At 32.0% G+C, this 26,540-nt stretch overlaps 1 protein-coding gene across 1 annotated transcript in view; it reads left to right on the top strand.

Annotated features, from left to right (window-relative positions):
• LOC126742261 (heparan sulfate glucosamine 3-O-sulfotransferase 1) overlaps positions 1 to 26,540 on the top strand; it is a 95,018-nt gene that overhangs the window by 58,031 nt on the left and 10,447 nt on the right. The window contains exons 4-5 of the mRNA XM_050448891.1: positions 5,974 to 6,189; positions 22,193 to 22,444. Coding sequence (XP_050304848.1) covers positions 5,974 to 6,189; positions 22,193 to 22,444 — 468 coding nt within the window. The remainder of the gene's footprint in view (positions 1 to 5,973; positions 6,190 to 22,192; positions 22,445 to 26,540) is intronic.

Below are 26,540 nucleotides of genomic sequence, written 5' to 3' on the forward strand. Positions count from 1 at the left end.
TAGTTCTTTAAACCGGATACTTTTCAATCATGCTACTCGTTACGTCAATTTTTTTTAGGGAATTGGGAATGAAACCTAATGAAAGGGTAAGGATCAATAAAGAGCCAGATGACTTAAGAATTTAAAATAACTGTAGACGAGACGAGTGTAAGTGAACAAAATTTAAAATCAAATTTATACGCCTCTTGTAATTTTTTGTTATGCATTCTTTATATTAAAAGTGATATATACTTAAGGTTTATATCCATAATTATTTAAGTTCTTAGAATATTAAAAGGCTAGAATTAGTAAACAACAACTTTGTTTGAGTCCAACATGTGCACAGGGGCAAGGGGTTGTTTTGTTCACAAACATATTCATCGATTATCTATTGTCAAGTTTACACACATTTTCAAATGAGGAAATTTTCAGCTTTATATCAACATATATCATAATGTTAATTTAACTTATCGATGTTAGATTTTGGACTAAAAATTAAAAGTAGAAATAGATATATGTTATTCTAAGTGCAAAAATACCATTATCAAAATACATGTATTCTGCACCTTTTGAATACGATATTGTTCCGCTTGACGAAGACAAGGGCTATAAATAAAATCAGCATAGTTAAAGTGAGAAAGTACAAGAGTTTCACATAACATTGCCATTAACTTGGTACCTAAAAGGTTTCTATTGGAATATAGTTGCTTAAGCGATGTAAATGACCTTTGTAGAAGTAACTTAATATGATCGGAGAAATTAAGCTGACAATCAAGTATAACACCTAGATTACGAGCAGAATTACAAAATAGTAATATTTGGTCATCTATTTTGATTTTAATATTATTTTTTAAATATTCGTTTTGATTTCTTTTGCCAAACAGCATAAGTTTTGATTTAGATGGATTTAGTTGAAGGCCATGTTTTTTTAGAGAGATCTTTTAGGTTGTTTAGTTCATGATTGATAGTTTCGTTACAAGAAACAAAGTCTTTTGAAGAGAAGTGATAGTACAACTGGGTATCGTCAGCAAAAGCTTGTATCTTTCCGACATGAAGAGAGCTTATAAGTTCAGAAGTGTAAATAATAAAGAAAAGGGGGCCAAGGATAGAGCCCTGAGGTACTCCTGATAGTATGGCACTAGACTCCGAGTACACACCATTAACAAACACTCTTTGTGATCTGTTAGAGAAGTATGATGCGATGAGTGACAGTGAGTCGACGTCGAAACCGTAATATCTTAGCTTTGCCAACAAGAGTCGATGATTTATAGTGTCAAATGCCTTGGAGTAATCTAATAGTATGAGAATACTTTCAAGTCCATGATCCAGTGCCTCAATTATATCATCAGTTACCACAGCCAAGGCGGAGGATGTGGAATACCCCTTACGAAATATACATTTAACTTGAATGTTGACTGCTTTGTAGAGTATCTTACCATATTTTATGACAAGAAATGCTTCATATTTTATTAAAGAGGAACAGTAGTATTGTTTTGTACCTTTCAAAATAAGTAACAAATTTTTATGATTATATTTGGCATCATTGTTTCATCAGCTGTTGCAAGCAAACAAATTGCCCATAGTTCCATGGTAATGCTAATTCTAGCCTTTCAGTGTTCTAAGTTTAAGTTAAATTTTTTTTCTTCATTGGCCCCACTTTTTAAACAATAGTTTCATTTTAATAGTCTAATAACTACGCAGCTAATATATTTTTTTTATTTTTAGCATTTAGCAATTAAAACTGATCAAGTAATTCAGTTTTTTCTTGAGGTGGAAGAACAAATTTAATTTTTAAACCAATTTGTTTGCAAAAAGTTTAATTTTCCTATTATCCTATATACAGGATCCGGCAAAATAATCTCCCACATTTTGATTTTTAATAAAAACGCCAATGGAAATGCTATTTATACAGGGTGGCCATTTGAAAACGAAACAGTGCCTATTTTGGGCATTGAGTATTGAGGGTCCCTCAGAACATTTGCGAAAAAATTCTCGGACCCGTCAATTTTTGATTCAAGGGGGAATCATTTTTTTGCTAGTTTCGCCCCCCTGAGGGCAAAGCCCTAGCGGGGTGACAAGGGCCCCCAAAATTTTAAATGGAACGGGGGGTCGAGTGATACCTTATTTTGAAGGTAATTTTATGTAGATTATAACCCTAAAGTTTCGTTTTCAAATGACCACCCTGTATTTTATTTTTATTAACTAAAAATGTATGTATATGGTAACACTGCACAACAAATCGAAGGTTATTTTATGTTGACTGAAATATTTTTATTGTTGTTTACTAATTCGAGGCATCTGATTTCGAATCTGTCGTCAGTTTTACTCTAACAGCTCGAGTTGTTTAGATATAGCTACGTTCTTCTCATTTATCTTTATTTTTGATTTTTTATCTGTTTTAGTCGCGATTTAGATAAATTATTGTAATTTTCATCATGACGTCGCTTAGAAGGGTCTGCATTAACGATCCGAATTGTTTTTGTTATATTTGTGGTGAATATGTTTTTCAAAAATGTCGATTGAATATGTCAGACTTTGTGAAACGAGCGTATTTACAGTGTTTTGGTTTTCCTTTGGAAACAGATAACAAGTGCTGGGTACCCAATATTGTATGCAAAATTTGTGTTGAAGAATTACGTTTATGGGGCACTAAGAAGAGACTCTCTTTTAAATTCCAATCCCCAATGATTTGGCGTGAACCTTTAAATCATAATGATGACTGCTATTTTTGCGTTGTTAATATAAAAGGAATCAACAAGACGAACCGCTCCAAATGGATTTACCCCACATCAATATCAGCTGTGAGGCCTGTAAGGAGCTCAAAAGATACATCTTTACCATTACCATCTACATCTACAGAAAGTTCTGATGAATTGAATGAACTGAGTAGCATGAGCGATGACGAGTTTGTTCCAGAAAATCTCTTTGAACCAAAACCATTCGATCAAAGTGCACTTGATGATTTAATTAGAGACCTTGGAATATCCAAAACTTCGTCTGAATTATTGGCCTTTAGATTAAGAGAGAGAAATCTTTTAACTAAAGAAACTAAAGTTTCTTATTACCGCACTCGAGAAAAAGACTTACTTCCCTTTTTCGCTGAGGAGGATAATTTTGTATTTTGTTCTATTTCTGATTTAATGACTGCCATGGGCTTGCAGAAATATGAACCAATCAATTGGCGTTTATTTATTGACTCGTCAAAACGGAGTTTGAAGTGTGTACTATTGCACAACGGAAATAAACTAGGCTCCATATCAATAGCACATTCAACTAAAGTTAAGGAGGAATACCCCACAATAGCACTGGTCATGAACAAAATCAAATATAACGATCATAAATGGGTGATTTGCGTTGATCTTAAGATGGTAAACTTCCTTTTAGGACAACAAGGAGGCTACACTAAATATCCTTGTTTTATGTGTTTATGGGATAGTAGAGCAAAATCAGAACATTGGTCAAAAAAAGAATGGCCCTCTAGGGAAGCACTACTTCCAGGTAGTCTTAATGTTATAAATGAACCTCTAGTGCCACGAGATCGTATCATATTGCCACCCCTGCACATTAAACTAGGTTTAATGAAGCAATATGTTAAGGCATTAAATAAAGATGGTGAATGTTTTAAATATATTTCAAGGAAATTTGCAAGTCTAAGTTCAGAAAAACTCAAGGCAGGTATATTTGATGGTCAATCCAATTCGCAAGTTGGTAAACGATCCTAATTTCACCAGCTCAATGTCAGAAATTGAGAAGAATGCATGGGATTCCTTTGTTTGGGTTATCCAAAATTTCTTAGGTAATAGGAAGGGTGATGACTACATTGCGCACGTCGAAGAGATGTTGTCACACTTCCAGCGACTTGGATGTAACATGAGCATCAAAGTGCACTTCCTACACAGCCATTTACACCATTTTCCTGAAAATCTCGGTGACATGAGTGAAGAACAGGGTGAACGATTCCACCAAGATCTTCGAACCATGGAGGAACGATTTCAGGGTCGCTGGGATGCACATATGTTGGCCGATTTTTGCTGGAGTATTCAGAGTAGCAGTTCATTCAAAACTAGTAGAAAATCATATAAAAGAAAATTTCTGAGTGTATAGTTCTTGTAATTAAAAATGTTTGTACGTTGAGTGTATTTTTAATTCCCAAAAAATACTCCCTCCTTTTAACTCAAAAACTAGAGCTGACACATATAAACTGATGACATTATTTAATATCAGCATTAAAAATAAGCCTAGAATCATAAAAATATTCCATGCAACATACATGCTGTTGGGCGGTGTAATAAATGTATATGGTATGCCATTTTATTTTTATTACGTTTTGAAAATTACAGAGTCCAAGTGGCGACCATTTCTTTCGACACACATTCAAAGCTGATTTCTGAAAGTTTTCATTACTCGAGCAGTAATTTGAGGCGATATTCCTGTAATTTCTTGGCGTATTGCTGCTTTCAATTCGTCAATGGTTCGGGGATGATGTTGAAAAACCCTCTCTTTCAGGTAGCCCCAAAGGAAAAAGTCGCATGGGGCAAGATCGGGTGAAGGCGCAGGCCACCCATCGTCTCCACGTAACGAGATTACGCGTCCTGGAAACATTTCCCCTAACAGGTCCATTGTCCTTCTTGCCGTATGAGCTGTAGCCCCATCCTGTTGATACCACACATCCGGATGTTTAAGTTCCCTAAGTTTTGTTTCAAAAAAATTACGTAGCATGTCGACATATAGATTAGCAGTTACGGTAACCGTTACCTCTTCTTCTTCAAAAAAATAGGGACCCCAAACACCAAAAGAACCAACAGCACACCAAACGGTAGCACGTTGGCTGTGAAGTGGCCTTTCATGGAGCTGCCGCGGATTTTCTGGTGCCCAGTGGCGAAAATTCTGCTTGTTCACACAGCCAGAGAAATGGAAATAAGCCTCGTCACTCGTTATTAAAAGCGCATTTTGTGGGACGTTCTGAAGAATATCATTGGAACATTCTCGGCGATTTTCCCAGTCCCGTTCACTAAGTTCTTGCACGATCATCATTTTGTATGGGTGGAACTTCAGATCGGTGTGCAAAATTCTTCTCACAGAACGATCTGACAAACGCAAAGCAGAGGCATGTTTAACAGCTGAACGTCTAGGAGATCGTTCAACTGCTTCTCTTACAGCTGCAATGTTTTCAGGTGTCCGAACACTTCTGGGTCTACCAGTTAATTTTCTTTTTAAGGCTGAACCTGTAGCTCTAAAATTTGAAACCCACAACTGTATTGTGTTGCGATCTGGAACTGGATCATGCCTACCAAGCGCGAAGTGAGTACGAAAATTTCTTTGTGTCGTAATCACAGATTCGTTAGTTTTGAAAAATGTTTCGATAACGCAGGCACGATGCTCGCCCGTCCAGTTCATGGCGACAACTGAAACGGCAAGTCGCGCGCAGCCAACCGACTACGCTAAGCTGGCTCCCTCTTTCGTGATTCGGGCTCAGTGGCGGCGCAAAATGTGGGAAAAAAATAGAAATTGTTGTTTTTTATGGAGTATTGCTCTTTTAGTTTAACAATAGCTTTACAGGGTTTACAAAATATTCATTACACCTAAAACTTGGAAAAACTATTTCTAGAAACCAGCACTATTTATAAAATATGCTGAATTAGATAAAACAACATGAAATACAAACAACGAATAATAAGAAAAATATTGATATTTAAATTTTATTAATCTTAAACTTTGACATATCCAATTCCTTGCTGATTACCTTTAATTTCAGTGATGTTTTTGGCACATGGAAAATGGAGCTCTCTTCTATTTCTATGAAATAGTACAGATATTAATCATTAATAAATTGTATTTATTAAATTCATTAGAAGCTTGCTTAAACAAAATATAAAATTAAAAATATGTTCTTTTTTATTCAAACATAAATTTTTTTTCCTAAGAAACTTCGTAAGAGGTTTTATTGCATAATAAATAAAAATTATTCCATATATATGTTTTAAATTTTTTTAGGCAATAATAATGGGCGTTCGAAAATGCGGAACCCGAGCACTACTAGAGATGCTCTATCTACACCCTAAAGTTCAAAAAGCGGCAGGAGAGGTCCATTTTTTTGACAGAGATGAAAACTACAATAAGGGCCTCGATTGGTATAGGATGCAAATGCCACATTCGTACTACGGACAGATTACTATAGAGAAAAGTCCCAGCTATTTTGTAACACCTGAGGTAAGCTATCAGTATATAACTAGAGAGGAAAAAAGTGAATGCCATAGAAACATATTAGTATTTGTTGGCAAGTTACATAATGAAACTTATAAAACCTACCAAATTAAAATGTAATATTAAAACCGCAAATAAAACCTAGAAGTTGTTGTTGAAAATGTAAATATAATAACGAACATACACACAGTGCAAACGCATTAACAGAAAGATACCTCTTTGTCCTCCTAGATAATAACATTCGAAAAAGCTGTAGAGGCCGAAGAGAATTATATAATTTAATTTATGTCAAATCTATTTATTCTACTTAGTCTTAGAACTAAATTATATTACACCCCTTGTTGAGTATTTATTACCTTCTGGTATATAGAATGACCCTGAAAATGTATGCAATTTCCTGGATTTGGATTGCTTGCAAGAAAGACAAAGAATGATTAAATATTTTTTTTCCTACAGCTTCCTACGGAGTTTTTATATTTTGTATAATAAAAGTAAAAAACATTTATTATTTAAATAGTACATATTTTACTGTTAAAAATAGATGCTCTTAGTCAATACCCATAAAATAAATGGTTCTTATGAAAAATTATTATTAAGTACCTGTTATCTCTATCTCTAATGAATAGTATATTTATAATAAAGATTAAAACTTGTTAATAAAGCTTTGTAAAATTTAAAAATCTCTACCTAAAATGACTCTAAATTACTATTTTCTTTTATATACTGAAATTTAAAAAAGTATCGATTTTTGGATAAAATCAAGCGAAAAAAATCCTATGCAAAGTAGTAAATTTAATAAAATAAAAAAAAAATTTTTGTCGATAAATTAGATACCCCTGTAGATATTTTAGTAGCTCTAAATAAAAAATTAAATGAAACAAAAACTAAAAATTTAGTAAAACTTATCAGAAAGTACTACTTTTATTTGCTTTGCTTCCTTATTTACAGGTATATCGTAACAAAGCTGTTTTTTTTTTATTACATTTTAGTAATAGATTAACGCAAAAACATCGTTTTTATTTTATACTGCGAATATAACTTAAAGCCCTCTTGAATGAAAATTTTTAAATTGTATAAGGAAACCTTATTATTATTTTATAAAAACCAACAACATTACAAGAGAGTTAAGAAATTACATAGGATTTAAAAACTTATTTCGCCACAGGATATGATTGCATTAATAAAGAAGATATTGACAATAAATCTTTATAGAGTCAGTCTATTCTTTTTAGCAAAGTTATTTTTTAATAATTTGTAATTTTTTTTTTAAACGACTACCTTGAGTTTTCTTTAATTATCTTAAAGAAGAGTTTTAGCAATTTTTAGTTCTTGCTGATAAATCTCGTTAGTCAAGACTTCATTTAATAATTCTACTATTATGGGCCCAGTTATATCGAATGCATTAATAGTAGGGGATCCCACCATACTACGACCTTCACCCATAACGTTACGGGATGAAACGTATGTTCATAAAATGTAGTATATCTTAAAATGTACTCCGCAAAGGTTGCCTGAAAAATCTTGTGCAAAATATTAATTATTAATGATTAAAAATTATTTTTTTTAAACCTTCTGTTACGCATTAAATTGTGTACTAATCGAAAGTACGTAACTTGTGAAATATGCATCCACTGGGTTGCCTTCTTTTTTCTTGTGCAGTTACTACGCAGCCAGGTGCGCGGAGGTGATTCGTAATAGTAATTTACACCTATCGAGTTACGCAATAAAATATTACATTAAATTAAAGTTAATTTTATTTCAAACAATATGGGGTTGCTTGCGAAAAACCTGCATAATCCCGGTTGCCAATTTTTAAAAGTTCAAATTCTCGCGCGGCTTGATGCGAGCGATAGAGAGGTCCGAGAATAATATCCAATGCGATAGACAAGGACACAGCATTACAGCTGTATTCCACTAGTTTATCGAGTGCGCATATTCTGTGTATGAGTTACAGAAAGAGAGCGATAGTAGTACATGCTAGTAGTAGGAGCATCATCATAGTGAATTAACCTCATTTTGAAAAAAAAAACGTGCTAAAAAATTGTTAAAAAGTGTTTTTTGTGTGGCTCCTGTGTGACAATGTACTACATAACGAATAACGAATCAATTGAAATTAAAGATGAACAATTTTTTTCCGATGAATCGGATTTTGAATAATATATATATGAAGTAAAATTTTTGTATTCTAATATTTTTGTTGTTTCAATAAATTACATTTTTATACAGAATCTAAAAATCATATTTCCTGGAAGTGGTCTTTATAAAATGATGTCTTTGGACCGCACCTCAAAATAGTCCCAAACATGCCTATAAGCACTTTTAGCCTAAAATATGTAATTTCGTGATATATTCATAAAAATTTGCAAGATTATAGGGGTAAATTTTAACATATTTATAAATGAATTTATTATATGTATATATATATATAAATATATATTTGTCGCTCGCATTAAGCCGCGCGAGAATTTGAACTTTTAAAAATCGGCAACCGGGATTATGCACAGGTTTTTCGCAAGCAACCCTATGCCATATTATTTGTAATAAAATTAACTTTAATTTAATGTAATGTTTTATTGCGTAACTCGATAGGTGCAAATTACTATTACGAATCACCTCCGCGCACCTGGCTGCGTAGTAACTGCACAGAACACGCCAAGTGGGGTTTATCAATTAACCCATTAAAAACAGAGTATCTAGTGGTAGGAGTAAAGGAAGGAATTTAGAACTAAAAGACAGATAAATCAAAATTACTGATAGGTATAAATATCTCAGTGTAAGCATGACAAATGATCAAAACACGCGGGAAGTAACAATTAGAATTGGACAAAGTAATTTTTATTGTCAACTAAATTGTATAATATGGAATAACTACTTGAAACACTAAGACAAACAAGAAATATTGCTTCATATAGCTTACAGCTTTGGATAGTAAATAAAAAGAACGCCCTTAAAAAAACGAATGAAAAAACTTGGTTATCCGCAAAATGCAATCTGTATAGTTTTTGATCTCCAATTGAAATACTCATAGGCTTACATTTTTTTTCCATACTTCCAAAACCCCTATTATATAAATTTTTAAGATCAGGATAATATCCACTACATGTTACGGAAAATAGTCGAAAAATAAAATAAGTTGGGCTTATCAATTAACCCATTAAAAACAAACTATCTAATGGTAGGAGTAAAGGAAGGAATTTAGAACTAAGAGACAGACAAATCAAAAATACTGGCAGGCATAAATATCTCAGTGTAAGCATGACAAATGATCAAAACACGCGGGAAGTAACAATTAGAATTAGACAAAGTAATTCGTATTATCAAGTAAATAGTATACTATGGAATAACTACTGAAAACAGTAAGAAAAGGAAGAAAATATTGCTTCATACGGCTTACAGCTTTAGATAGTAAATAAAAAGAATGCCCCAAAATAAAAGCAATAGAAATATCAGAAGAGACAAAATAAGGAATACTGAAATTATTCAAAATTCAATGGAATCAATAGGCTGCAATAATATGGTCATGTTTAAAGAATGCTACAGTGGGTCCTTCCCGAGAACCACAGAAAAACAAGTAGGCGTAGAAGTATGTAAAATCAAACAAATTTTATAAAAATAAAACTTAATAAGTACTCGCTTCGGTGGTACATATACTAGAATTGTAACGATACAAGGATGACACGCAAAATCGTAAAGCGTACTAAGTAATAGATAAAACTGAAACCATCCAATAAATGTCAAAATTAGAGCTCTTCTGGTAAATCTTAGCCTATATAACAAAAAAAACAGTCACTTTTTAGCTCATTTAGGATTATTGGGGTAATGAGTTAGTAGATAAGGATGCAAAGAAAGCCACTCTTGCAACAACTAAGTAACAACAAACTTATACCTAAAGTACACTACAGGGACTTGTTTCCTTTTATCTACTTAAAGGCTTTTAAATGTTGAAAAAGCACATTTTTGAAATATGTATCAAACAAAAAAAATAGTTATACTTCAATTAAAAAAAGGCTGGCCAATAACACTTTAGCCATAATTTGCCAAGATACTTGTCAATATCCTATTTTAGATTTTTGATAGAATACTGTAATTTCAATCAATACCTATATAAAATAAACATGAAAGACACAGAAATTTGCGATTGTGATAATTAATCAATAGATGATCTAAATCATAGACGTCTTGCTTGAAAAATTAATTCCCAAGCCATTCAATTTTTAATCATGGTACTTGGAAAACTATCCTTACTTCCAATGTGTCACGCAACCCTTATGGTAAAAGTTACCACAAATAAAAAACTAGAAGCAACTTTTCTTAAATTTTTAAAGTTATATAAAATTAAATATAAATATAATTCACATAAAAACTAGACTTGCAACAATGCATAGTAAAACTACAATAGTATACTATGCTAGTTTATGATAAGATAGTTTAAATTAGATATAGAATGTAAAATGTAAGGCAATTGAAAACACTCCCTATGTTTTTCCTAGTGTTATTTACCTACCTATTGGACTCCAAGGCGATAAGCAAGTGACCCTGTCTAAAAATTTTAAAAAATGTCCTATTCCTTCCTATTAGGTAGTAGATATATAAAAAAAATAAAGTAAATAAGCATTTAATACAGATATTAAAATAATTGATATACGCAAATATGTATATTATAGAGAGTTAGATATCAGTTTTTAGATAATTAAGTGATACAACAGGTGTATAGGTGGCTGTGAGATAAGAGCCATCATACAACATCAGTACCGTTGTTCCACTAAAAACTTATAACTAAATGTGCTCGACACAAGGCCATTAAAAAAGTAATTATAAAAAAAAACTTAATAATTAATATTCTTCATACATGTACAAAATTATAACCTTTATTTGATTAAAAATAAAAAATTACTGTTAAGACTTTCGTGCAGTCAAATTCAAAACTGATATAATATATAGGGTATCCAATTTGAAAAAGCGAAGCTGGTATCCAACAGAACACCTGTATATACAAAAATTTAATAAAATAAAACTGCACTTAAAGCTAATATGCTTTGCAGTTCATTTTATTTTGAACACATTGTAGATTTTAATAAAAGTTATAGGCCTCTAATATAATGCCCACCCCGTACAAATTGATGTTTTATACAAAATGATTTATTTAGTATATAAGAAAGTTTATTTATCTATCAGGAAGGTCAGTGGGATATAATTTTTTCAAACTGCGAGAAAATTAAATCGTATTAACAGATATTTATCTAATAAAAGCTGTAAATTGGCCCCATTTGGTTTAACCTATAAATTGACATCAAATTACCTACTTAAGAAAATTGTATGTTATGCAACTATAAATACGAAAACGCAAAGGTCAAATTTTCAATTGTCCCATGTCAGTTAAATTGTCAGATATCCTTAAAAATTTTGAACATAATTACCTATTCCCTAAACTACAGGTTTCTTATATACCCGTGTTTCTATTTCTAGTAGCACGCTTTCAAACAAATGCAATATATATATATAATGAATTAGCGTCATACTTGACCTGAATAGAATCTCGATTAGAGAAAAATCAATATTTGTTAAATAATTTCGAAGGGATGAATTGTGCTATTTGAATCACAAAATTAATCAAATTAAAATTTTACATAATAGATACGTTTAACATTTTTGAAGGTAAATATTACCTGTTACTGTTAATTCTATTAAAATACCAGTAATGTAGAGCTTACATAACGCATATAATTATTCCAACCGTCCTAGACAAATTTAATACTAACTAAAAATTAAATAAATCATGCTACTTAAACACATATTTAATATTTTGTCATATACGTATTAAAAAACGTCGAACAATCGCATTATTAAAGGTTCATCATACACATTTCACGCGAGCGGTTATGTTAACATTTTCATAAGAAAGTATTACGATGTTGTCAACCTGCCAGTAATTTCACATAAGTTTAAATTACTTTTATGTTATTTACATGTTTTATTAAATATATATAATAAGGCTGGTTTGTTAAATTTGGTGTTTATTACCATGTTTGAAGAAAACATTGTATATTTATTATTTGCAATGAAAATCTGGTTTTTAATAACCTTTACAAACAATGCAAAAATTACAAATTAGTTAATTTTTTTCTAAGAAAAATTAGTTGATTTACAAAATATTATAGATTTTAATAGACATTCCTAAAATATCCGTTTAAAAATATTGTGTTTTACTTGTAATTAAGGCAAAATATGTTATTTTTTCACAATCAATTAACCTTTATGTTTGATTGTTGTGGCTCTGTATGGCTAGTTCACTAATATTCTATATAACCTTAATTATTAAAATAAATAGAATATAAGATAATTATTTTTAATAAATTTGAACTTAAACAAAAGCAAATGTAAAATATGTACAAATTATCTGTAAAAAATGCTAAATATCCTTAAGAAGATTTTTTGCTTGAAAATAAAGTAATGCGAGACTAGAAATCTTAATATTAGTTGGAAGGTCGTTATATTGTTACACTACTTGATGTGGAAGTTATACCTGAAAAAAGGCTTTCTGGTATTTGGGGATATTTATTTATTTAGCTATACATTTGTTATAGGTAGCTGCCCATTTACAAGAAATTATCTTTCATATAACTGACACTAATATAAATACAATTTAAAATTTAAATACGTTTTTAAAATAAAAATATATGAATATAAGACTTAAAAATAAAATAAACGTCTATTTATTATCACGAAATAGGCTAAGTTAAGGATAATCCAACGCCTCATGTGGATGCCTACCAATTATGACTGGGAGACTATCACAATTGATATCACAAAGTAAGAAAATTTTAAGGAAATTTTAGCACATTTTGTGAATGGGATTTTGACTAAGCACATTGGATCTTCCACGAGTGAGAGAAAACAGAGGTTGATATCTGATGAATATACGGAGAACGTGGAAATATATTTGTTGCAACAAACAAGGAAAATCAATTTTAGTCTTAAGAAGTTTATATAGAAATATTACAGCTAAAGTTTAGAGTTAAAAGAAATTCATTAAATCTTGGAAACATAATTCTATGGTTATTATCATATTTAGAAAAATTAATTTATAAAAGTAGTCCATTTTTCTCAAAGAGACCTCTTAATAATAAGTTTTCAGAGATTGGAGGGATACAAAGTCAATGGTCTCAGATTTGTTTATTTTTTAAAAACTTATTACACGTGTTTCGCCCTAAGGCATCATCAGATCTAAAAGTAGAAAGCAACCCTAGTATGAAAAACAACAATACATAGACACGAACTACAATGTTGAGATACGACTTACTGGTAAAGCTATTCGTTTAACACCACAAACATTTAAGTTAAAATAAAAAATAAATATATAAAAAAAATATTGCTGACGTTCACATTATATCCGGTATCAAAACTAAATAAGATAAAAATAAACAAAAGAAGCAGAATGAGGTTAACTTGAACGGGAGGACGGAAATAAAGCAAAAAATAAAAAGTAAAATATGACTTGGTCGAGAATTGAACCTGCCACCAGCGGGTTCGCAGGCAAGCGCTAAACTTACGTGCTATCCAGGTCGTGATAAATATGTTGATGTTAAAAATTTAATGCGGTTCAAAAGTAAAATCATCATTCACCCAAGACAGTACAGAACTCTTAGAATCTCTGAACGATTTTGACATTTTCCGGGATGGAAGGAAAGTGTCTTGAAGACAATAAATGGCCTGCAAAGACCGATTTAGTCCTGGTTATTTCGGTACCTTTGTGTTTACTATATTATATTAAGTGTTCCTGTACTCTCGTTATTATTTTTCTTCCAGACTGACCAATGTAAACGGCATTACAGTCCCCGCAGTTAAGTGAGTAAACTCCCGATTGGGTTAAGAATTCTCTTTTATCTTTAATGTTTACGAGCTTATTAGATAATGTGTTGGAAGTTTTGAATATAGTTTTAAAAAAATTTAGCCAATTGGGAGGAGATACTACTAAAATAAGCGAGGCAATGAAATTATATATAATTAAGATTAATGGTGTATACCCAAAAACAAAATTCGAGATTCGGTAGTGCATTGGCAAAGGGCTCACGACCAGGGAAGAAACTGTCCTATTGGTGCGAGGTGAAGAACAGACATCGTCCGACCCTCATAACTAACCTCCAGGGAAGAGACAAGCATCGCTCGTCCTATTGGAATGAAGATAATTCTATTGCTGTCGTAAGTACATTGATTTTTGTTTATTTGTTATTTTGACAAGGAAGATTTGATATTTTATAGTATTTTTACTTGATTTATTTTATTTAATCGATTTATTATTTGATTTATTTGTAGAATTCAAGGAGAATTCAATTTTATTTCTTTGTCGTATTTGAACGTCTTTACGTTACTTATTTTATTTTTGTGTTACCATTAAAATAGCAAAATGCCAGAACCAAATTATGCGTTAATTAGGTTCCAAGCCGATAACATCCCCCCATTCGATGGTAACCCCAGGCAAATTAACCGCTTTATTTCCGCCTGTGAAAATTTTATTAAAAACCATCAAGACACAACAAATGTTAATGCAACTATTAATTCTTGCTTATTCGATACCATTCTAACAAAATTGACTGGTAGAGCTGCTGATTTGGTAGCATCCCGAGTGGAATTAACTACATGGGAACATGTTAAACAATCCATAATTAATACGTTTGCAGACCAACGATCGATAGATTGTATAGTCCAAGATATTATTTCTTGTAAACCACGAAAAGAAGAGTCACCCCAACAGTTTGGTATAAGGCTCCAGGATATACGTAGTTTACTATTCTCGAAAATTAACGTTAGTAATGACGAAAACAACCTTAAAGTTCTTAAAATTAAAGAGTATTCTAACTTAGTTTTAAAAACTTTCATTAATGGTCTTAACTACCATATGCAACTAGTAGTACGCCTAAAAGACCCCAAAACACTCGAAGAAGCTATGTGCTTAGCTCAAGAAGAAGAAAACTTCATGAGTTATTCAAAAAGAAATTCTGAGTATAAACCCTCTCAACAACATCAAACATTTCCACAACAACGACAAAATCCACAACATCACAACACCAATCAAAACACATTTAGACAACACCAATTTAATAACCATCATCGCTATTTTGCTACACCAAATCCATTTAGACATAATAGATTTACACAAAACCAAAATGTTTTTGGAAATCAACAACCCAAGCCATTTCATCCTGGTTATCCAGTAAGGCCGCCTCAACCCCAATACTACACAAATCATAATCCTAATTTTAACCGCAGTTATAATAATAACTTTAACCAAAACAATAAACGCCCTGCAACATCCTCAGTTGTCAGGCCTTACACCCAAAGAGTTGAGCCGATGGACACATCGTCCAGCAACACCGTTATTCATGCTCACCCTATTCAAACCCAACAGAAATCTGAATATCAAATTGAAGATGTTCATCCCAATGTTCGTAACCAATCACACGAACCACAATTTAAGCAACCTCAAATTATGCTAGAAAATCCTAATAATAATCAGTTCAACTACCCTTCAAGTTCTAGTCAATCTAATAACTACGACCCCGATCAAGGTTATGATGAAGTCGACTATTACCCGCAAGGAAATAGTAATTATGATAATTATTATTATGATCAATCTTTGAATGGACCCGAAGAATCTCTGTTATACGATGATAGTTATAACCCCATAAATAACTTTCCCTCAGACGGAAATTTTCAAGAGGTTCAAAACCCCAACGACATGACGTAATTCCCCTAAATACACACCCTAATACCGACTTACCCATTATATATCTACCGGAAATTAATGCAAAATTTCTTATAGATACTGGTAGCGGTAAAAGCTTCATTAACCCCGCATTAGCTTATAAAATTTACCCTGACTATATAACTTATGAACCATTTTCTGTAAAAACAGCCCACGCAATATCCAACCATAATGAAACCATAAACATACCTATATTCGCCTCATTTAACTCAAACGAAAAGCATAAATTTTATCTTTTTGACTTTTCCTCGAGATTTGACGGATTATTAGGTATAGATTTTCTCACACAAATAAAAGCTAACATAAACTTAAAAGACTCTACATTACAATCTCAGAATGTAACTTTACCTTTATATTTCCCAAAACCCAGTTCACCAGAACTCGAGTTAACAGACTGTCCACCGTGCAAATTAATAATTCCCGCGAGAACATCTCAACGTGTAAAAATTCCAGTGAATTACACTACTGGAGTAGGCATTATTAATTACAAGAATTTTGGCCCAGCCGAAATGCCTCAAGCCTTAGTAAGCATAACTGATTCTTATGCATTTACTACTGTTACAAATTCTTCTGAGAATGACATTAAATTAACATTGTTAAAACGCGTAGAAGTTGAAATCTTAGATGAACCAGATTTTCATTTTATTGAAAAAATGGAAACTGATTGTGAATTAACCGAGCATATGGATAATTTACAAAAACAAAACTTAAAAAACTTAAGGCTTAGCCATTGTAACTCTGAAGAGTACAAAGCCATTAGAACCTTATGTCACGAGTACAGAGATATTTTCTACTGTGAAAATACTCCCTTGACATTCACCAACCAAATCAAACACACAATTAACTTAAAAGAAGATTCTCCTATTTTCACCAAAACTTACAGATACCCCCATATACATAAAGCTGAAGTCAACTCCCAAATTTCTAAAATGTTAAAAAACGGAATTATTCAAGAATCCTTCTCCCCATGGAGTAGTCCAATTTGGATAGTCCCAAAAAAAATGGATGCGTCCGGTAAACGTAAATGGCGTATAGTCATCGACTATAGACGACTTAACGAAAAGACTATCGACGAAAAATTCCCGTTACCTAACATATCCGACATTTTAGACAAACTCGGAAAATCACAATACTTCACGACTTTAGACCTTGCCAACGGATTCCACCAAATTGAGATGGATCCAAACGACATCCAAAAAACCGCCTTTTCAACAGACACAGGACATTACGAATTTAAACGAATGCCCTTCGGTTTAAAAAACGCAGCATCGACCTTTCAACGCGTAATGAATAACGTCCTTCGCGGATTCCAGAACGAAATATGCCTTGTATATCTTGATGATATCATCATTTTTTCTACATCCCTACAAGAGCATATCGACAGATTAAAATCTGTTTTTGAAAGACTAAGACTTGCCAACTTCAAAATTCAATTAGACAAAAGCGAATTTTTGCGCAAAGAAGTTGCATACCTTGGACATCAAATTACTAGTGACGGAATTAAACCTAACCCCGACAAAATAAACGCAGTCAAAAATTTCCCCTTACCCAAAACATCAAAAGACATTAAGTCATTTTTAGGTCTAGACTATAGACGCTTTATTAAAGACTTCGCGAAAATCTGTAAACCCCTGACCGCCTGTCTAAAGAAAAATGCAAAAGTAAAACATTCGCCAAACTTCATAAACTCGTTTAACCATCTAAAAGAGCTGTTAATAAATGCACCCATTCTAAGATACCCAGACTTTACAAAACCGTTTATCTTGACTACAGACGCCTCTAACGTAGCTTTAGGCGCCGTACTATCACAAGGAATTGTACCCCAAGACCTTCCAGTCGGATACGCGTCGAGAACTTTAAATGAAACCGAACAACGCTACAGTACCATCGAGAAAGAACTCCTAGGTATAGTATGGGCTTGTAAATATTTTCGACCTTATTTATACGGTCAAAAGTTTACCATATATACAGACCATAGACCTTTAGTTTGGTTAGCAAATCTCAGAGAGCCTAACAGTAAATTAATGCGTTGGAAATGTAAACTAGACGAATACAATTTCGACATAATTTATAAAAAAGGACTCTTAAACACAAACGCGGATGCACTCTCTCGCATACAGGTAAACGCAATTGAAACTGAGTCTATAATAAATAGCCCAGGCGACATAGACTTTGACATTGCACAATTCTTCGACAACATAAATCAATTTGACCCAAACTCACTGGATCCTGAATTAGTACAGAATACTATAACTAATTTAGAAAAGCCAAAATCACCCAAAATCAAGATTTTGTCTAACATTCAAATTCGTCCACCAAATCCCATAAATACTGACCCAACACAACAACAAAACAATGACCCACTATTGCAACCTGATACCCAAGATAATTTAATTGCGAATGACGGAATGATACACACCGTACACACGACAAATTCGGACCAGAATTACACGACAATGACCTTGTTGGATGAGATTATTAATAATAAATTAAATCAATTTATTGTTAAACAATCGCCCTATCCAACTTACATTAAAATTGACCATGAAATATTTGATGGGAATAAAATTGTACATGCAACTCTTTCAACAAATATGACACAGATTGTTAATTTCTTAAAAGAACATTTAAATCACTCTCCTTCCTATATATATTTCTACTCTAAAGAGTTAAGAAAATATTTCCACCAAGCCTTAGTTAACCATTTCCGAAACTTTAGGTTAATAGAATGCGCTAAGTTGGTTAACAATGTAAAAGAGGACGAAAGAACCCTCATGATTAAATATAGGAACGAAGGAAAGACCAATCACAGAGGAATCGACGAAACACTTAAATTTTTAAAAGCCAATTACTATTGGAAATCACAAAAGAAAGACGTCATCAACTATATCAATCGATGTGTATATTGCCAAAGAGCAAAATATAATCGAAAACCCCCAGATCAACCATTAGTCTTAACTGAAACACCAAGTAAACCCTTTGAAATTGCCCATGTAGATACATTTATCATAGGGAATACTAAGTTTCTCACCTTTATAGACAAATTTTCTAAATTCGCACAAGCTCTTCCATACAATGGAAACGCAATATCTTGCTGCGAACAACTTGTTAAAATTTTCTCTTTTCTAGGTGTACCGAAACTTATAGTATCAGACAATGGATCTGAATTTAAGAACGAAGTTGTTAAAGAACTTCTTAAAGCCCATAACATCGAAATTCACTTTACAACCCCTAGTCATCACGAATCTAATTCACCTATTGAGCGCTTACACTCCACGCTAATCGAACATATTCGTTTATTGCGTCAAGCTGATCCTAACGCCGATGTTGTAAAACTAATGCCTTACGCGATTATAGCTTATAATAGTACAATCCATTCGAGTACTAACTTTACCCCTTTTGAGCTAGTTCACGGTCATACCGATAACAGAGACCCTACGAATTTAATAGCATCGCATGTATATACAGAATATATACACAATCATAAAAATAAAACGCAGATTTTATACGACGAAATCGCAAAAGAATCTACCGCGCTCAAACAACGAATTATCGATAGAGTTAATCAATCGAAAACTACAAAAGTCCCCAAAATAGGTTCTACAATCTATAAGAAATCAGATAAAAGATCTGGTAAAATCAAAGATAGGTACTTAGGCCCCTTTACAGTTACTCAAATTTTAGAAAATAGCAAATTAGAGATAGAAAACCCTAGAAATAACAAGAAGGAAATAATCCATGTCAATGAGACTAAATCAGTCTCTCTTCTTCCAGATGGACCTGGACCGTCTACGGAACCATCAACGTCAAGTTCCACGACTTAAACGGAAATCCAGGAATGTTGCCTTTCAAATTAGGAACGGCACAGTTAGTTACAAATCATTGGTCATTTGTACAAACTATAGATTTACAACCAATAATCAATGAATTCCTATCTCTTAAAAACCACACTAAAACCCTATCATTTAACTTAAAAAACAGTACTACTTATCACGCCGAGTACTTTAATTCATTAACACCCCTTCATGCTATGGAAAGAAATATTGATATTTTAATAAATCAAATATTTCCTTATGTTTCTCCTAATAATAGACGGAAAAGAGGTTTGTTTAACCCCTTGGGTTCTTTTATTAAAAGCATCACTGGAAACTTAGACCAAACTGATGCTGAGAACATATATCAAAATATAAGATTATTACAATCAAATCAAAATAAACTAAAAGTTGATGCGATTAACCGTATTTCGCTCCTAGACAAAACTATTGAAAACTTTAAGCATATCATCGCTAACATTACTCATAACGAACATATACTAAAATCTAGGATCCTTCAAATAGAGGAATCAATTAAGCGACACGATATTCATAATGTTCAACTGCATGAATATTTAAGAATATTCGTCATAACTAGTCAAATCACATCAATCTACCAACCAATTTACAACACCCTAAATAAAATCGAAGTTGCTTTGACATTTTCGAAAACAAACATCTTGTTTAATTCGATTATTAATCCAGATGAATTGCTACTTAAAATTAAGAAATTAAATAAACACCTTAATGAAAATGATAAATTACCCCTTAGTGATAACGTAGAAAATATATTGACCTTAGAAAAACTAATCCAAGTCAAAAGCCTCGCTAAAGACTTTCAAATAACTTTCATTCTTGAGCTTCCACTGGTTAGTGAAATTACATTTCAATACTATAAGTTATTAACGTTACCAGTGCCAAGTAATGAGTCTTTTCTTGTCAATTTACCATTTAAACAATATCTTGCGCTGAGCAGCACGAGTTATTTCTACCAAGACGAGAAATGTCCAGAAGTCCAAGATAACCAATTTCTATGCAAGAACACTCATAGCAGAGTTATTGAGGACCACCCGCCATGTGCCGTTGAGCTCCTTACCCTAAGGTCAATCACTACCACCTGCCATCCATTTGCGATTCACCTGCACGATGTACATGCTGTACAAATCGTTAACGGTAATTGGGCAATTACCACCCCTACGAGCACAGTCGCCCAAGTCAAATGTGGCAACTCCGAGTCAAGCCAACTCCTCCAAGGTTCCTACTTGATGGAAATCCCGCAAAACTGCATGGTTCAAATAAAGTCAATGGTTTTTGAATCATACGAGCCAACAGAATTAGTCTACGAGAAAGTTAGTCTTCCTACCTTCAACTGGACTAAAGATGTACAAGAAAAGCCGCCTGTATTCAATCCACCTTCTATTGATTTGAAACTAGTAAATCTTAAAGCCACCGATGAAATCCAACAAGAACTAAGAAGCCAAGCTAGAAGCCTTGAAGACATTACGTCACCCATTTCCTTAACTAGGACTAGTGTATGGACTATTTTCATTTACATTCTCATTGTACTAGTTATTTTATATCTAACAGTAAAAAAGTTTCGTTCAGTGCGTAAATTAAGACCTATCGAGAAAACTAATACCCCAAAAGACACTATTTTTGAAAGTATTATGGTCTAGTTATACTTAGTTTATATTTTATATCCTTTTATATTTTTATATTGGTTTGTTTTACCCTATTTTTAGATTTTAAGATTAATGTTTTATTTTACGTTTTATGTTTAGACCTTTAAGTATTTTTACTGTACCCTATTTTACGAAAACATACCCTTTAAGATATGCTTTCGTCTAGCATGGGAGGAGTTATATACCCTGTATAACGTATATTCCTTGTATAATATTGCTTACTGTTAATTCCCGTAATTGCATAGTCAGTATATTAATATCTTATAAATATGAGTGAAACCAATTATATGCAGCTCATTTGTTAGTAGTACTTGCTGTCAATCTGAATAAAAGTTTTTTAAAAATATCGTTTCCTTTTTTGAAAAGAAAACTATTGTACAGTTTTTAAAGATAGTTATTCCATTCTTGATTTTTAAAATATTTAAAATTTTAAATGCAATAAGAATTCAGATACTTCTATTTACTGGATGTTAAGTAAAAATATCTTAGACCATTTTTGCATTTTTTCCTATGTTGTATGGTGACTAATATGCTAAATTATTTTAAAATTGAGTATTGTGTGGCCTAGCCTATTATTGCGATTATTCTATAAAATTTTTTGCATTTCATTCATTTTATATCTAGTTTCTTGTGCTCACAATTTATAAAATCTACATAACAAGTAATATTAAAAAAAATATATTATTAACTATTTAAATATTAAATAAAGCTTGTATAAGAAAGTAAAACAACAACTAATCTTATTTCCTTAGGTTCCAGAAAGGATAAGAGCAATGAACTCCAGCATAAAACTCCTTCTTATAGTACGAGAGCCAGTCACGAGGGCAATATCAGATTATACTCAATTACGCGCTAACGCTGCCACCTCGCCTCCTACAGCTCTACCCACAGCTACACCAAAATCTTTCGAGCAACTAGTTTTACATTCCAATGGATCGGTTAATGAAGGGTATCGACCTTTAGCCATTTCTGCTTATCATCATTATTTGCATCGATGGTTAGAGGTACGTTTAATTTATTTAATTAAGTTTTATTATATAAATGCTATTTTACTTTTGCTAATATATGAAATTAAAATAATAGAAGATTTAAAGAAGCATAGGCAAAACCATAATAGACATAGCGCTTTTTAAATAGGTAGTAAAGACCAAATTAGTGGTAAGCCGAGGTAACACAATATATATTGACCATACAAAAGAATTCGATCTTGTTAATCATGGAATCCGAATTGAGCAATTAGCAAAGAAAAACTTTTCCATGGGGTCTGTCTGTTTTTTGTATTGCATGAAGTTAGGATTAAAAGCTTATGTTCTAACACTGAAACCTCTGGAGTTAATCTGAATATTCATATGAATTTTGAGAACTCTATAATAGAAGAATACAACTCTCTGAGATTTTTGTTTATTATCTTTTAATTATTGTACAAGTAAGTACAATAATTAAAAGAATACATACAATGTAAGAACAATTCTAATTATTTCTGTAAGTCTAAAAAAATTAATATTTATATATCAACTGTCAAAGAAATAAGTAGTTTATTAATGTGATACACCTTAGGCTCGTCAAATGACTAATCAATAAATCCAATACATTTATTGTTTGTGTTCTACTACGCTATATTATTCTCTTTCTAAAAAAAGTTTATTATTACATTAAATGATCTATATTTGTGTTAATTTATATTACGGCAATAATAGTCAGTTATTATTACTGTCTTTTTTTGGAAATTTTCAATCAGTTATTATATTGATATATATTATTAGTCTTATACTATAATTATTTTTGTAAAAGTGATACTTTATAGGACTTCAGTTATTCTTCTATAAATATATATATATTGGGCAATTTTTTTCTTATATTTAAATTTTTAAGCAAGACGAAGAATTAAGTGAAAAGTATGTAACATCTTCAGTCTTCAGAACATTGACAGACTAGAATTAGTAAAGAAGTCAGCTATATATCAACAGATATAATAATGTTAATTTAACTTATTGATGTTAGCTTCTGGATTAAAATTGAAAAATAGGTATGTCTTATTTTAACTGCAAAAATAAGATCTTCCAAGGAAAAACAAATTATTAAAATTCTTTTTCCTAAAACCGCTTTTAAAAAATTTGTAATGGCAACACGGCAAGTAAAAGCAGATGTTATCATGCGAAATATCATCTTGCCAAATGGCTTTGTGTTTACATTTGGCATTTGTTTCTGTGTTGTTTCTTTAGTTTTTGGATTTAAAATAAAAAAGACGCATTTGAGTATTTTTGTGAACTGTTGGTAAGAACTTGTACCTATTGTATGGTCATAACACCATATCAAGAGAGAAACGTCATTATAAACGTAGAATAACAAAATCTATTAAGAAATCTATAATAATTCTAAAATATTTAATTTCTATAAAAATGCTTTTTATTAGATAGGTACCTTTACTTCTATAAAGTACAATAAAAAATGCATAAAGAGTTTATAAACGGTAATGTTGCTTATAATTTAAAGCACAATCTATTATTTCTAAAAATTTATCATGTAAATATATTTTGACGATGTCATTGGTAAAGAATTCTTGTGTCAGTGGATTCAACAATACGATTAAGCGGTGATGCGACGTTGTTGCATTTTTCGCAAATATACGTAATTTGCATTTATTTTACTGTGAATATTGGCTTTTTTATAGAGTATCTTATCATATGTTGTCAAAGAAAATACTTTATATTTTATTTAAGAGGCACAGTGGTATTGTTTTGTGCCTGTCAAAATAACTGACAAATTTGTATGATATTATAATGTGTTTTTTTTGCATCAGGGATGTTGCAAGCAAACAAACTGCCCTTAGTTCCACGACAATATTAATTCTAGACTTTCAATGTTCAAAGTCTTTAGTCGGTTGTGTAATTAATACCATATTTGACACATCAGATGTTGCAATTAGTTTTCTTTCTGTAAATAATTTTAAACTTAGAAAAAAATATCGTTGAAAAGTCTTAAGTAATGAAAATCAAAAACTACTTTCAAACAGTGAAACTCGATTCCTTGTTGTAAAAATGTTGTAAAAAAATATGTAAAGCTAGCGTCCTATCTGTTACCAGCAACCAATCAAAACATGTGGCGGTGAAAGCACTGATTTTAGAAAATGTATATAAAATATAGGTGGTAGGTGGTATAAACTTAGAAGATGATAACAATTAGCATACCGTACACTGCTGATCTTTTTCACGGGTATTCGGCCTGTCACTCTCGTTACCTACCGGTATTCTCGCCATACTTTAGGTAGGGTTTTTCGGTTTCACTTTAATACCAATATTTAGATTAGTCATTGTAAACTTGATAATGGTAATCAAGTCAAGATATAGTATCAATTATCGAAAATAGAGTAGTTCAAGAAAAAGAATAATGAATGGCAAACTATAACGGTCTCATCTCATACACACATGCATCAAAAATGGACGAGAACGAGAGCTAATATTTTTGGAGAAAAACGAAGAGAAAAACAAAAATTAAAAGAAGATAATCCGCTTATTGGAAAATCTTGCATTTGTCTCAAATCATTTTATTTTTGTAACTTTTCTTATTAAAGAATTCACTTAAACACATGCTCGCTGAAAAGGAATTCACGATAACACCTATATACGTACGTCTACGTAAGTAGTTTGACCATACTATTGAGTACAATAACAATTAGCAACGAGGTTGTCCCTTAAGGTACGTGCCGCAAAGTCAAATTTGTCAACGCATATTTTCGCTTTAAAATAAGTAATTTTATATATTTTTTTGTTCTACAATTTCCAAGGTTTCGCGACAAAAGAAGAGGGCATAATAGATCTAGAAGAGGCATAATAGATCACTACATACAAAACAGATTCGGCAACTTGGGCAATTTTTTTAAAAATGAACATCCTTTTACCGGGCAGTTTGCCAAGCTGACAAAAATTACGCATCTCTTGATATATCCTTAGCTAATTATTTATCGGATATATACAGGGTGTCCTAAAAGTGATGGATTAAACTCAAATAGAGGATAGAGGGAATCATGTTCAATAAAATCACCCCCTATGTTGTTATGCAATTGTGAATAGTTTAGAAGTTATAGCCATTTTTATGTATTTTTTAAATTCAAAAAATACGTCACACTGTCAAATAAAAGCTTATAAAAAATTATACAGTGGATTAAACAATGCGTTTTTTTGTTTGTTTTTACCTAGAAGTGATGTACCTTTCTAATAAAAATATTTTTTTAAATATTACTTTTCGAAAGAGCTAAAAAAAATTCTTTTTAAACTTTTTACAACTTTAAAAATAAGTACCCTTAACTTTGATGCCATTTTTTCTCAAAAATATAAGACATAAAAGTGACCCTTTAGCTTAAAAACTTCTACGTTTCATACCGATTCCAGCACGGCATGACTTAAATACATTATTTCTTATTGGCTAATTAAATTTTGAGTTTTTCAAAAAAGAGGCAAAAAAGAATTTTATGGCTAAATCAATATTTACCAATTTTTTAAAATAAATAATTGTGTTTTGTTGGGTTGGTGGATTGCAATAAGGTACAAAAAACATTAGAAAATTGTTTATTGTTTTACATGATAGTTTTGCTATCATTTACAATAAGTGTTCAAAATATCTGCCGGGAAATCTAATGTTACATAACCTACATCGGCGTATAAAATTTCTCTTAATCATTCTGAATGAACGTTCATTTTGGGTAATTAATCTAGTTGCTGTAATTATTTGGTGGCGTAGCTCTTCCTCATTACGATTTTCTCTGGCGTATACCAACTCCTTAAAATACCCCCATAGAAAAAAATCAATTGGATTGAGGTCTCCCCCGACCTCGGTGGCCAACGAATTGTACCTCCCCGTCCAATCCAACGACCAAGGTAGGCCTCATTTAAAAACTGTCTCACCTGAAGGCTGTAATGGGTGGGCGCTCCATCGTGCTGCAGCCACATTGATTGACGAATATTTAATGGAATATCCTGAAGTGAAACAGGTAAGTTTTCTTTCAAAAATCTCCTATAGATTTTACCATTTAATCTGGCTGGTAGCTCAAACGGCCCAATTAATGAACCGTTAAAAATGCCACTCCACATGTACACACTAAAT

Source organism: Anthonomus grandis, chromosome 11, assembly GCF_022605725.1.
Source record: "Anthonomus grandis grandis chromosome 11, icAntGran1.3, whole genome shotgun sequence".
In the NCBI taxonomy this organism is placed as follows: domain Eukaryota; kingdom Metazoa; phylum Arthropoda; class Insecta; order Coleoptera; family Curculionidae; genus Anthonomus; species Anthonomus grandis.